This window comes from Limulus polyphemus, unplaced genomic scaffold (genome assembly GCF_000517525.1).
Source record: "Limulus polyphemus unplaced genomic scaffold, Limulus_polyphemus-2.1.2 Scaffold4471, whole genome shotgun sequence".
In the NCBI taxonomy this organism is placed as follows: domain Eukaryota; kingdom Metazoa; phylum Arthropoda; class Merostomata; order Xiphosura; family Limulidae; genus Limulus; species Limulus polyphemus.
Genome location: NW_013670081.1, coordinates 15498 through 29984, shown reverse-complemented (window position 1 = coordinate 29984; position 14487 = coordinate 15498). Strand labels below are relative to the sequence as shown.

Sequence of the window (14487 nt, the reverse complement as noted above, 5' to 3'; positions counted from 1 at the left end):
TTATATATGCAATATAGTATGAACTTTGTTACAAGTAGAAAATATTAATACTGTTTCTTTGGTTTCTCTGTACAGAGTTTTAGAAGACTACTAAAACTATTGAATTTTGTTGATTAAAATAAATGTTGCTTCATGATATTGATTGTAAATCAGAAAATTTTAAACATAACGGTGGCTAGTGAGGTATAAGTTAACATAACTTAATTCTGGGGATTGAGATTACAAATCTATATGATTACAACTATACCTAGGCAATCAAGTATGTGAAAACACGCGTATGTATTCATGGCAGTGAAAATGTTAATTGTTCTGTGTCATAGATTTATTATGCTATACGCATTGTGTTAGGTGACTTAGGTTCTTTGTTTGTTTTTTGTTTTTATTAATTATAAATCTCTCCTTTTTTACTTTCAAGCCACAGATATTTTAATAAATATGAAAGAATTGAAAAATAAAATATTTCTTAAGTTCTGCTGAGTGTTTAGGTGACACTGTATTGACTACAGTAAAACAGGACTTGTGCTTGTCTGATAACATCAAGTACATCATGTTGTGTTATATACTATGTTGTACAGTTAGTCTTTGTTATGGTGTGAAAACCTTTTTCAAGTTGGAGAAGCATTATTATAATTCATTATTCCTGTCATTAAACATTTGTGTTAGGCCTATAATATTGTTACGACAGCGGAAGTCACATAATGCTGGTAACACGTCACGAGTTTCTAGAAGGATCATGACTTTTTCTGGCAACTTTAGTCTTTTCTAGGCACCCTCTCTTTTATTATATAAGCCCGGCAAATAAAGCAGAGATAATAATAGCAGATAGAGATATAGAAAGAGATAATTGAGTCAAGCGAGCGGTAGTGACTGCAAGTAAAGTGTGTGAATTGTTGTGAATTATAGTGTGTGTTTAAGTAAAGTGACTGTGGAAATTCTGTGTATTGCAAAGTTGTATTGAGAAAGAATAAACTAGTTTTATTTAAGAAAGGACTTGTATCGCTGAAGTTCCTCGGGAATAATTTATACTGGAAATTAACAAATGACCAGAGACGTAACAATATATATATATTTTTTTAACACTCCATTGTTTATCTAGTCCCTTAGGGATCTTCAAGAATCAGAAGAGTTATAATTATAGTATTTCAACCATAATATGTTTGCCATATTCACTCAACCCAGAGCTCATCAGGCAGCTGAGACACAAAAAAGCTACTTATATAAGCCACTTATCACAACAACAGTTTTTAAGGTGTGAACACCTTTTTCAAGCTGGTGAAACATGATTATAATTAATTATACTTGTCATAAGGTGAGCTGTGGAGTGAGTGAAATAAGTTATCAGCAATGGATATGGAAAACATAGTGTGCTTGAAATGCTATTATACACTCTTCTAATTCTTAAAAATCCCTAAGGGACCAGATAAAAAGTGTAGTGTTAAAAAATTATAGGCCTAGTAATAATGTCTTATGACAAGTATAAGTAGCATAATGGGACAGCTTTTCAGGTTGCTTACTTTTTTAACTCAAGTACATATTGATAATATTAGGAATTAGATGAAAAAATATGGGACATTATCAAGTTAAAAGAGATAGAGAGAGGTTATTTCCCAAAACATTAAAATTAGTAATTTATTCTCTTCATGAGTGACATATTTTATGAGTAATATGATTTTAACAGTTTGGACTCAATTACTGCAAGATTATACATGCTAATTTCTAGAATATAGTAAGGTTGTTTTTTTATCATGTTGTTTGGGAGATGTATTTACCAGTATTTTTCTTTTTCAGCACTCAGAAAATTTCAAGAACTTGAATCCATTGGAAAAAGTTCCAGCTTTAGTAATAAATGGGCATACTTTAACTCAGTCTGTAAGTATTTTAGTTGTTTGGTGTCAAGCTTCAGATGGATACATATGACAACAACTACTTAATCAACGTTTAATTACATGAACACTTCTAAGAGATATAATGTAAAATCACAAGAATATTCCTGTGTCACTGTAGGTCCTGCATGCTTGTATCTCTTGTGTTATTTTGGAAATGAATGTACATCAAACTAAAATTTCTACAAATAAATAAACTAAAAACAAAACCCATCTGTTTTAATACTTACTTCAGGCTGTTGACATTGTTATTTATCTGGCTGAGTTTTTTTTTTTCTAATATGATCCTTTTCACTGTTGTAGTTACCTAGTTTTACGTAAACCATAAGTTGAGCATTGTTAGTAGTAGTTATGTTTTTAATTCAAAGAGGATAAGATGGGCAAAACAGATTAATGTGAGCTTAGCTTTAACAATGAAAGTAATAAATTAAAATCTTTTTACACCTCAGAAAAATTTAAAAATGTTTATAGGAAGAACCATTAATTTAAACCATTTGATATAGTCTGTTTAGTAATTAAGTATTAAAAAATAATATCAATATTACACCTATTATTATGTTGTGTGTGCCAAAATTATGAATGAATCAAGTAATGATGAAACTTTGAATTTTTGTGTTTGAAATATAATTTTATAAGTGTAGTTCGATAGAATATAACAAAAAAAGCTATATTTATTCTACCATTTTTCTGAGATAGTTTGATATATTATAAAACATATTAACCCACATTAATTATTGAAACCCATATCATTACCAGCTGAGAACCACATGTTAAAACTATATTAGCTTTCCTGAGTTTCGATATCATTGTTATTAGCATATTTACACATATTGTTTCTCTGCTTCTTTGGCTTTATTCTCAACATATTCACCTTTGAGTTTATGCTCCCATTGTGATAATAATTTTGGCAGACTCTCATACTCAAGATCATTGGCTTTTCCCAAACTCTCCATCATTTGATGTTTTAGTGACTTTGCATATGTTTGGTTTGTCCCATAATTGATGCCTTCACAGTGTTGGATAACCATCTTTTTCCAATCTCCTAGTTCCAGATCCAATCTGGGAAAAACATTTTTCTTTTTGCTTACCCTCCTCTCTGACTTTTTCCTTTGTTACTTGCTAAGATAAGTTATGCATAGTGCTTGGTTCTCTTCATCACTCTACTTTGGCCAGTTCATCCATGGTTTTTCCTCAACATTCTTAAGGAAAATTGATCTCATTACCACCTTGGAACATCTCTTCAATATTCTTAAATGCCAATTTTTCACGCTAACCTTTCATGTGTATAGCTTCTTAGCTTATTGTTGTTAGGTCCAAGAAGCCAAATTCTCTTCTAGAGTGGCTTGCATGTCAGTACATTCTACTGATGCTCTTCCGTGGTGAAATATAAATCTCATTGAGATCATTTCTAAAGATTGTGAATTAGACATAATATTTTCTGCCGTGTCTCCAACTCATTAATAAAAAGCTTCTTTCTTAATTTTTTGTTTCATAATCATGGTTTATATCCTTCTTCCATAGCTAATTACAGAAATGCCTTATTATCAATTTCTGATGCCATGGAAGCCATCAGTCTCTTTTGTTCCCATTGTTCAAAGATCTTTTCCATGCCATTCATTTTCATAAGCCCAAGTTCCTAAAATCTGTCTTAAATGAGGCTTAAGCTCGAGGACATAGCTGTTGGAATATTTTCTACCTAATGTAAGCAATTAAGGAAAATATGTTTTTAATGTTGTATGATAGAGTGAACAAGTTACCAATGGTTCAAAGGGTAAGAAGCCAAAAAATGTTCCAACTTTTATGTCCCTGAGCTTCACATTTTTTTTCAGAAGGCCTTATGTTTGTAACCAGTTCACACCTTCCTACCTAAATGTGAGCTGTGAGAGACAGTGAGTGTTGTTGCTCACTTGTTGTGTTAACCATCCTATCTGATAGAAAACATTCTTCTGAGTGAGAATCACTATGTCTAGTCAGAGCTATTCTTTTTCTCTCACATGTACTGAATTTCTCGGGAAGGCACGGAAAATGTTTTTTATACCACATCATGATTTGTTCTTCTCGAATCTCCTTGAAACTGCCTAGGTTCTTTCAATTCTCTCTCTGTGACTGTGACCACAGCCTTACAACTTGGCTGGCCTTTTCAAATTAAGGAGGAACATGTATATTCTTTCATTTTTATTTGTCTCCTCATCTGAAAATCTTCCACTATAGATATACAAGACAATGTCTGTGCTCTGACTCTGCTCACCTGTTATGCCATCACCTCTGACCACACCTAAGAATGTGTTTGGCTCTACAAGTTCCAACTCCTATTTGTTTCCCCAAAAGGGGGCTGAAAACCTCTTGGATGGGTCACCTGTTTTAACCACTTACACCACTATACATTAGTGTTGTCTGTCAGTCAGTCAATAGGCACTAAAATGACACCACATAAGGGATGCTTAACATTGAAATTTGTACTGTCATGATGTCGGTAAAACACACACATGCCATGAATCACGAGAAGAATTATGCATGACATATGAACTTTAAAAGCAGAACTAGAAACAAAACACTTTTGAAGACCCTGTGGAAGTACTTGTAGTTGTATAGCTTTATGCTTAATAACAAGCAAACTGGTTTCCATTTTTATAGCACATTTATTAGAATACTTATGCTTTTGCTTATTCTTTGCAAATATGACTAAAAATGTGACAGTTAAGACCTTACAGTTCAAAACAATTGTGGTTTCTGTACATCTCGTGAATCTAACATGTTAAGTGTATACAGCTATTTCTGGAGTCTCCATCACTTCTCAGGTTTAATACTTGAAGAGTTTCTTCCAGTTTTGTTTAGACGCTTGTATTTACCATAATAATGTTTACATTTTTATGGTCTATCAAGATGACGTGTTCTGTTGACACATTGTTATAGTGACATTGTGCTATTTTCTTTGTGGAATTATTTTCAAATTTTGCTATCCAGTTATAGTGAAAAGACTTTTCAAAGACTTTCAGTCACTACACTCTTGACCAAGTCATACTCAGAAACTTTACCATTTGTGAGGTTTTATTCACCTTTATTTCTTGTTTCACAGTGTAGTAATTGGATGTGCTGTATGTTTTTCACTCCTTTTTAAATATTATTCTGTTTTTCATAGTTCCCTAGTTGGATGTAGAGAAGGTGCTCAAGTGAATAACTAAATTTCACTCTCTTTAAATGGTGAACTAGGTTAAGTGAGGGTGAAAGCCTGTTTATCTGATTCATTTACAGGAATAGAATAGTGACACGGTCTTTAATTAGTGAGCCAAGTTATTCTTGTTAGCATATCGGGTAATTTTTGGAACTGGAATCACCTGATCTAACAAGAACCATTCAAGGCTTTCTTACATCGGGAACTTGAGAGTTTATTCAGATATTTAAGGTAGCAACTGAAGAGAGATTTTTCATAAGATTTTACGAAGAGTCTGATTTAGATTTTCATACAAATTTTACAGAGATTTACACAGTTCGTATATTGGGATGTGCACAGCTCCTTCTTTCAAGCCTGTAAGTATTCAACAGAACCTTGCTGTTTCTGCTTTGTTTTCCTGTACTTTTACTTTTGTTTGAACAGGAGCCTGAGCAATGCTTGAACTTTCCTCAATTTTGTTTGTGTTCACTGTAAGCAGACTTGTTTAGCACTTTTTAGCATATAAAGAGTGAAGTGTTGGCTTGATATCTTAAGAATGAAGCATTGATTTAGCAATTTGCTTTGTGTTAAATGTGAAGTGTTTAGAATTGCAGTACTTTTAGTGATTGTTATTTTGTTAGTGAAATCCAAGTAATAGAACGGATTTCACCAAGTTTAGCAAGGATTAATATTACTCTATCTAAACTGGAGTTATTTTTATTTAACTTTTTAGTGTTTATTCACTTAGGCTAATTTACAAGAGGAACTACACATACTGATGTACACACCTACTGTACACTTTTGTATTATATTCTATTGTAACTTGCAGGCTATTGTTTATTGTAATTTATTAACTTTGTTTAAATCACTGTAAACTTAAAATGTTATTTTGCATCTGACCTGTTTTCTCTGGATTTTGCTGCCGCATCTTGTACTGTCCTTATTTCTTCCTTTAGTATTGTAGTCAGAGTTTCTGGCATTGGCTGTTCCTCACTAAGCACTTCAAATCTGTTTTTCAGCTGTAATTGGAATGTCTCCTTGTATCTCTCTATCATTTGTATATTTGTTTTAAAGATTTGTTTCTCTGGATTCTCTTTAGACGTACCAGTCTTTTGTTCAGTTTCATTTTCCCTCTCACCATTCTGTGGTTGCTTCCAATGTCCACTTTTGTTATGACTTTGCAGTTCTCAATGATGTTCCTTGTAGAGGTTAGTAAAAAGTCTATTTGGTTCTTTCTGTTTTCATCAGGTGTCTCCCATGTCCAGTATCTGTTCTTGGCTTTTTCAAAATATGTGCTTGCTATGATCATACGGGTGGCTTCTGCAAATTGTAGTAATGACCTCTTGCCTCTTTCATTTCTATCTCCGATTCCAAATGGTCTCATACATCTGGTATTTTCACTCTTATTTTTGATTCTGATCTTTGCATTGAAGTCTCCCATAATTGTGGTATTTGCACTTGTCTTTCTCAGTGGCCATTTTTTATTTTCTCATAGAATTGATCTTCCCTTACGTCATCATGGTCTTTAGTTGGTGCATACACCTGTATTATCTTGAGTGATGTATCTCCCAGATATTTCAGTTTGCAGGATATAACTCTGTCTGAGTGTGTTTCAAATATTTCAATGTAGTCTTGGATGTATCATGAATGCTATGCCTTTTGCATTTGTGTTCTCTTCTGTTTTTCCAACGTCGTACATCCATATGCCTCCCGTTAGTTCACTGAGTCCTTCTTTTTTGAGTTTCATTTTGTCCAACAATGTCTCAAGAGATGTTTCTTAGCTCTTTGGTCAGTCTCCTTAAATCAACTTCATCACTGATGATTTTGGCAGTACTACTTACAGCTCCTTTTTGGATTTAATCATAACATGTCATTGAGAAATATATTCTCTGAGCTACAAATTGTCTGTGCCTTTTGCTCTTTAGGGCCCAGAGCATTATGGCCTTCCTTTAGTTTCTTCATTTCATTCTTTGATGGGAATTTGGCCTACCATCAACACGCTGGCCAGGCATGTTGTTGATGGGTTTCTTCGTAGAGGTGTCCTTCCTGTAGCCTCTATTGGTTATAGGTAATATATAATTAAACGTAAGAGAGAACAATTAACAAATCCTGAAAGAGAGGATGTGACAGGTGGGTGTTGCAGGAGGGATCTGATTTTTTAATTGATAGCTCTGTAACCAAACAAAATGGGCAATGGAGATTTTATAGTGAGTAATTTACATTTATTTTCATAGTTTTTAAAAAGGTGGTGGATAAAACAGAGAAGATACCTAGAGAAAATGTGTCATGTATAACACTAGGGAAAATTCAGGATTTTTTAAAATATTGCTTTATAGAATTAAGAACTTAAAACTTGTATACTATTAAAATATTGATTATTAGCCAAGGTTTTATGCAATACTAATTTGTATAACATAAATTAAAGGTAGTGTAATAAAATTTTGAATGTAAGACACTAAAATTTTGTATCATGCCCCCTAAATGATACCCGTGGGGATAGAGTGTAATGTTCCAACAAACCCCTGATATTTTGTTAAGTGAAACATGGGAGGTTGGTTAAAGACATTATCTCAGCAGTATTTTATAAATTCAAAAAAATGTCATAATGTACAGTGCCATAAATAAGGAGGTACCTATTTTAACTGTAGTTGCCAAATCCACAGTGTTAAATATACACAACTGTTTCATTTACATATAGCACAAGTCATAAATTAGTTATTTTTAGAAGCAATAGTTTATCACAGGTTTGTTAACATAACTGTATACGAATCATACGTTGTGTAGCTAATTAGTTTTAGCTACTATAGCTAATTAGCTAATATAGTTAATTAGACAGATAGATCTGAAGTGTGTTATTGTGAATTTAGCCATAAAGAGTGTATAGTGGCAACTTTTAAAGTGAAATTATCACAGATTTTATTGTAATAAGAGTAGAGAAAAATAATTTGTCTTATCAATTGTGTTCTAAAGTAACTGAACCAGCCTGTGGGGACTTTGAAGGAAAAAAACAATTATTTAAAGATCTGGATAGAACTGTGATAACCAGTGTAATGAACATTTTTATATATGTTTTGACTTGTTTTAATATGTTATTTTAAAACAAGTGGACTGTGTGCTGTTTGTTTATTGTTGAAATTTATTGCCAACAAGTCACAGACACCTACTGTAAAGAATCTACACATCTGATACACAGTAAAACATAAAAAAAAAAGCCTTGGACCTTTTGGCAGCTAACAGTTCTATTGCATCTCGTAAAATTGACTTGTAGATTTGGGAAAAGATCTCAAGATGCTACTGTTAATATGTTTTTATGAGATGTTGATGAAAGTACAGCCTTCAACTCAAAAACAATTTTCATTAGCCTCTTTTCATATCATTCAGAAAGTGATGATTGAGCCTTCTGCTTGTGTTGTATCCATCGACATTTCACTATTCAGTAATATTTCATACTTATTTAATGATCATGGTATTCTGCAGAGAAACTTAATTTCAGTTTTGATAGATTATTTTAGTGTAATAAAAGGGTGAACATAAGGAGTTGGAACAAATATTTAATAACAAGCTCCACATTGATTGACTATAGATACTGTAAGTTTCCATCACATTCATAACATTTCTCAGATATTCTGTGAGCCATTCAACAGATGGGTTGATATGTTTGATAATTTTAAATGTTCAGATACCTTTAAAAATGGTTGTTTGCCCTTTATAAACCAGTGAACATCAAGTTTACTGTGCAAAAACATTTTGCCCCTCATCAATGGCTGTTAGTCTGTGCTATAACTTTTTAAAGATTCTCTAATATTTTTTCTGTGTTCTATCATTGTTTCCTGCTTGTAGAAGACAGCTTTTCTTTCTACAAAAATTCAGGAAATTTTCAGAGATAGAAATGTGAGCATGAATCGAAAATGGGAATTAGCTAAGTTTGTGGTGATCTTAGGTGAAAACAGAATTCACAAAAGATGATGATAGAAGTATGAAAAAGGTATTGTAAGACATGCTCTCCTTTTAAATTTTTGACAAGATTTGTAAGTTTTTGGTAAAAGATGGTGATCTGTGTTTGGTTACAGTTTTTAAATGATCAAGATATATGGCTTTGTCAAAAATTATGTTCCATCAAAATTTCCTTGTCCTCAAATAGATTCCTATTCTAGTGTTAGGGAAATTGTTACCAGTCCAAAGACAGGCCATTTAACAGGACACAAAATACTGATTAAGAAACAAGAAAACGAATGCAACCTTACGTTTTACTTGAAAGGATCTAGTTTATGGACTAGCATATAAAATGTTGCTTAAGAGTTTGTGCTGGTATAAAGTACAAGAGTATTAAGAAGTCAAAGCAATATGCAGTTTAAAAGATTAAGAAATATGCCAGGAAAAAGTCCATAAAGATGGTGTTAAAGCAAAAAACTATGTTCAAGTGAGACAGACAAAATCATCTAATAAGTGTTCTCTTCAGTAGTTAGTAGATATTCAGAAAGAGAAAGCAAAAAAGAAGAAAAATACTGATTCAAAGAGGTAATGAGCTCTTAGCAAACTAGAACCAAAGCAGTAATTTTTCATAAATGATGTTGAAAATTAAATGATGAAACTTGTATGGCATTAAGAAAGTAATAAAAATTGTATCATTCTGTATGTATTGGATACCTCATCAAATACAGAATTAAACAAAAAGTGTCCTCGCATATTATAGTATAGTGATTTGATTTGTATAATGCTAATTGCCCAATGATGATAGCTTTGACCAAATGGTAAGAAATATAAAATTGGTAGTAATACTTTAATGTGTTTAATTTTTAATTTTATTTAAATCGGTAGAGGAAATGCATTTAATAAGTATCATATGTTTTCAACATTTTCTGGGTTTCAACTTCAATACCAGTTTTTTCTTATCTCTGGTAAATAAACAATCTGTTTAAATGTGTTCCACACAACAATAACTAAAATACAGAGTAGTAGAGAAATGGTAATCTATAATATTTTACTGTTTTCTTTGCTTCAGGGTGTAAAAGATTTAAGTATTACTGTCATACTTGTAATGAATAATTGATGCAAGTGATATAATATCTTGTACTTCCAAGTAACATTAGAAACAACACTATCACTGATTAGTGAAAATAATCAATAATCTAAGAGGTAGAACTAAATAATATAGCATTCAAATTGAAACCTGTTAGTATAAAACCACAGCAATTTGTGGGTTCGAATTCCAAACTATTAGTATAAAACCACAGCAATTTGTGGGTTGAATTCCAAACTATTAGTATAAAACCACAGCAATTTGTGGGTTTGAATCCTCATCCCATCAAACATGCTTGCCCTATTCAGCTATGGGGGCATTATAATGTGACAGTCAATCCCACTGTTTGTTGTTAAAAGAGTAGCCCACAAGTTGGCAGTGAGTGGTGATGACTAGCTGCCTTCCCTCTAGTCTCTCACTGCTAAAGTGGGGATGGCTAGTGTAGATAGCCCTCATAATGAAACAGTGAAACATTCTGGTGTCTGAGGGTAAAACAAAAATTCCCATAATGGAGCTCAACATCACAGGTACTTTACAGCCACTGAACCACAAGGTCTGAAAACGAAATGTTTCTCCTTTACCTTTTAATTTGGAAGTTGTTCTTCCAGTTGTTTGCAAACTTCAAGTACGATTTTTGAAAGATACTGTTTGTTTTGTAAATGGTCTTATCAGATAGCCAGGTTTGGGGTTAGAGTGTTGGAAATTTTTATAATTTATATGCATTGCAACATAGAGTTTTACTTGGAATTAAAATTTATTCTCATTCATTGTATTTCGCAGCTTGCCATTATCAACTACCTTGATGAAGAATACCCTCAGAATAAGTTGTTGCCTGTTGATCCTTTGATGAAAGCACAGGTAAACTCTAAACATAACTGTAAGATTTATTGTTTACAAACATCATCTTAAGCTATTATGTAAACTCAAATATCTGTAATTTTGTGTTTGAAGTATAGACGAAGATGTAAGGAAGAAAAACTATTCCTGACAGAAATATTATTTATGTTGCTACAGTATACCATCTAGTCTTATGATGTAATTATGCCCAAGTTGTTCAAACAAGATTCCTTACTTGGTAATATGTTTTATATTGTACAATAATTTAACCCTATTCTGCCTGACTGGTGTAAAGTGAGTTGTCAAAAAGAAAAGTATATAGTATCATTTTCAATATACTTTGTGCTATTTCAGTACGTTGTACATGTACACATTTTTGTTTTATATGATCCATAGAATTAATTTAAACACTTCTTTCTTGTTTGATTTTGAACCTTGAGTGTTTTTGTCTTATTGCAGGTGAATATTGTTGCTAATGCTATAGCCTGTGATATTCAGCCTATTCAAAACCTTGTTGTGCTTCAGTATGTAGGTGATGAGAAAAAGGCAGAATGGGGAAAATATTGGATAACAAAAGGATTCACAGGTTCATTTTGTTTTCATTCTAATTATATAGCTTAGTTTCAGTGAAATTATAATCTGCATCTTGTTGAATCCCATCATTATTTATCTAATATTATTTTATTAAAAGTTATAAATTTTACAGTAAGGAAGAAATTTTTAAAAATGGGTAACAATGTTTTGATCATTGGTGCAATCATTTACAAGTACACAATTTTTAACGCTAAAGAAAGTTTTAGTATTTAAATTAACATTCAACAATCTAATAGTGTATTTAGATTTTAAGAATGCTTAGCATTTCGTGGATTACATGATTAGAAAACCAGTTTGTGTTTTTTCTATAAATTTTTGTAGAGAAGTCTTGGGGGCTCGTGTCTTGTAAATGTTTAAAAATATTATTGAGTAGTTATTTTCATTTTCAGCTGTGATTTTTATGTGTTTGTGTAGGTTGTTTGTGTGTTGAAGGAGTTTTGTATTCAAATGGAAGCTTAGAAAGAACAAACTTAAATGCTAACACTATAGTGGAATGTATGATAAAACATACACATGTTTAATATATAACATTGGTAAGAGAAACCATTATAGTGAAAGGCTTAAATATAAGTATAAACACCTTGTGTTTAAAATAATAATACATATCAAATAAAAGCACTGAGAATCCACAATTGATTACATTAATGACAACAGGAAGGAGTTGCTGTAATTATTTAGTGTTGGGTGATCATTGAAAATGGAGAAGCTTTCTTTAATAAAGAGTTCGTAATCTGTGGTTCTGGAGTTAAGAACTTTAAAGTTTTCTAGAAGTTTAGGGAGGTTGTTATTCTTACTGTGCAGTGGATACAAGACTCCGGTGGATTACATAGCTTATATCTGCTTGTAGCTGAAATTCCCACGTGCTTGTGTGCACGTATTTGTAGACGACACATAGTTTTACCAATATAGGTAGCTTTACAGCTACCATAAGTGTATTTATATATGACCCACGAGCACATAGGAACGGGTATAGCATCTTTTATTTTAAACATATTTTTAATTCTAAGTATAATATCTATAATTGTATTTTCCTTATGTCTATTATATCGAAACAATCAATTTATATTCTATATTCATCATAATTCTATATGTTTAATAACTTTAATACGAGATGTCGGTTATTGTTGTGACTGTTGCCTAGATACCTATTTTAAAGCAGTGTTCCACAGTTTAACGAATTTTTATCGCTCGGTTCATTGTTTCCTAAAAAGTTCACAAATAAAAGTATTTTAACGTAGAGGAAAGTCCATTTATAATTTTAAATATTAATTTACGTACATTATGAGTCTTAAACAACAACTTAGAACAGACTGAAGTGTTCACCCAGCATTTAAGCACATTATTTACACCTTTGAACACCTCTGAAATTCACAAACTCATTAAAGAGCAGTGGTGGACAGTGGAAGAAAATCATCCACCTTTAGTGGTGTGCTCTCTCACATTTCGTCCATTTCTTTAGAATTACGATAGACATTTTTCTTTCATCAGATATTATTATTTTATGTGAAATTATTTAGATGGAGCTTAAATTGGATGGAGATAGATATGATCCAGTGAAAGTTGGGGAGAACAAATATATGTTATAAATTAAATTATTTTCAGTCTCATAACTTCTGTTTAATTTTGTATTGATTCAAAGAATCTGGCTGTGTAGTACAATAAGGAACTTGTAGATCTCATAAGGTTTTACATTTATTTCATAACATTGATGTTTAGCATAAATTGATTTTCTTATATATAATTAAGTTTCATTTTATAGAGAAGAAAAAGAAAAGTACATAAATAAACAACTGAAAAATATACTTAAAAATAATAAAAACACATATAAATATCCAACAGCAGGGCAAAAATCATAGGGTGGGTCATTATGTAATGTGCCCTGGTTTTTTGAAGTACCGGTTGAAGTAAGCCCCAAATTACATTGGGGTAGACTGTCTATCTAGTTTAACTTCAACTTCACCAGCCTCACATGCTTAGAAAAAATAAAATGGAACTGATGTAGATGCTCTAGCCCACGATGTCCCACGTCTTTACCACCTCTCGTTCTCACAAAAAATATATGAATATATAAAACTGGAAAAACAAAAATAGTAAAAAAGATAATAATTAGAATACAATACATCAACGGGGGGACAGTAAAACTGCCCTTGAAGTTAGCATTCAAGTCCCCAATATAATGTTTAGACATAAATACCAAGATACTACTGTGTTAAGCCTAACCTTTTATTATTAGTAAAGTTCCTATCCTTTACACTTCCATGCTACTATCTGGATCTCCAATGATTCTAAAGAGATCCACACCATATCAGGACTTGTCTCATAGAGTTGGTAATATGCTTATTTTAAGAATTGTAAATTTCTATAAATTCTACAATACCTAAAAAACTGTGGATGTATAACACTCTGTATGTCATTTGTTGGTACATTACTGTTTGGAGAGGGAATTCTACAAATTTGAAAAGTGAAATCATTTCTTTTATCACAAATATTGATATAGTTATTAATTATCTTAATATCTAAATCTACATAATAAGCTTCAGTATTTAAAATGAAGGTGTTCTTGACCTGTAGAATAAATGTTACCAATATAATTACTTATTACTGGATTATTAATACTAATTAAATCATCAATATATCTATATGTTAAGAAAATAAGTCAGGATTTGTAAAGTATATAATAAATTTATTTTTGTAACAATAAAGATAAAAATTAGCAACACAACTTTAATAATTAGATCACATTGGAATACCTACTATTTGTTTGTAAATGTACATATCAAAATGAGTATAATTATTATATAAGCAAATCTGAATATGTTTTTAATGTTATTAGCAATAAATGTTTGATTTTGTACTTTTATGGGTAGATCAATAAATTTATCTATTAATGAATCTATCACCTTTACCCAAATCATTAAGTGACACAGTTGTAAATAATGCAGTGAAATGTAATCTGTTTATAAAACGTTTTGTGGCTTACAAAATATATGTACATTGCTCCC

At 31.7% G+C, this 14487-nt stretch overlaps 1 protein-coding gene across 5 annotated transcripts in view; it reads left to right on the top strand.

Annotated features, from left to right (window-relative positions):
* Positions 1-14487, top strand: part of LOC106471206 (maleylacetoacetate isomerase-like) — a 39031-nt gene that overhangs the window by 20007 nt on the left and 4537 nt on the right. For all 5 annotated transcript variants that reach the window (XM_013931796.2, XM_022399832.1, XM_022399833.1 and 2 more), the window contains 3 exons: positions 1789-1869; positions 10835-10912; positions 11351-11477. In XM_013931796.2, the coding sequence (XP_013787250.1) occupies positions 1789-1869; positions 10835-10912; positions 11351-11477 (286 nt within the window). The remainder of the gene's footprint in view (positions 1-1788; positions 1870-10834; positions 10913-11350; positions 11478-14487) is intronic.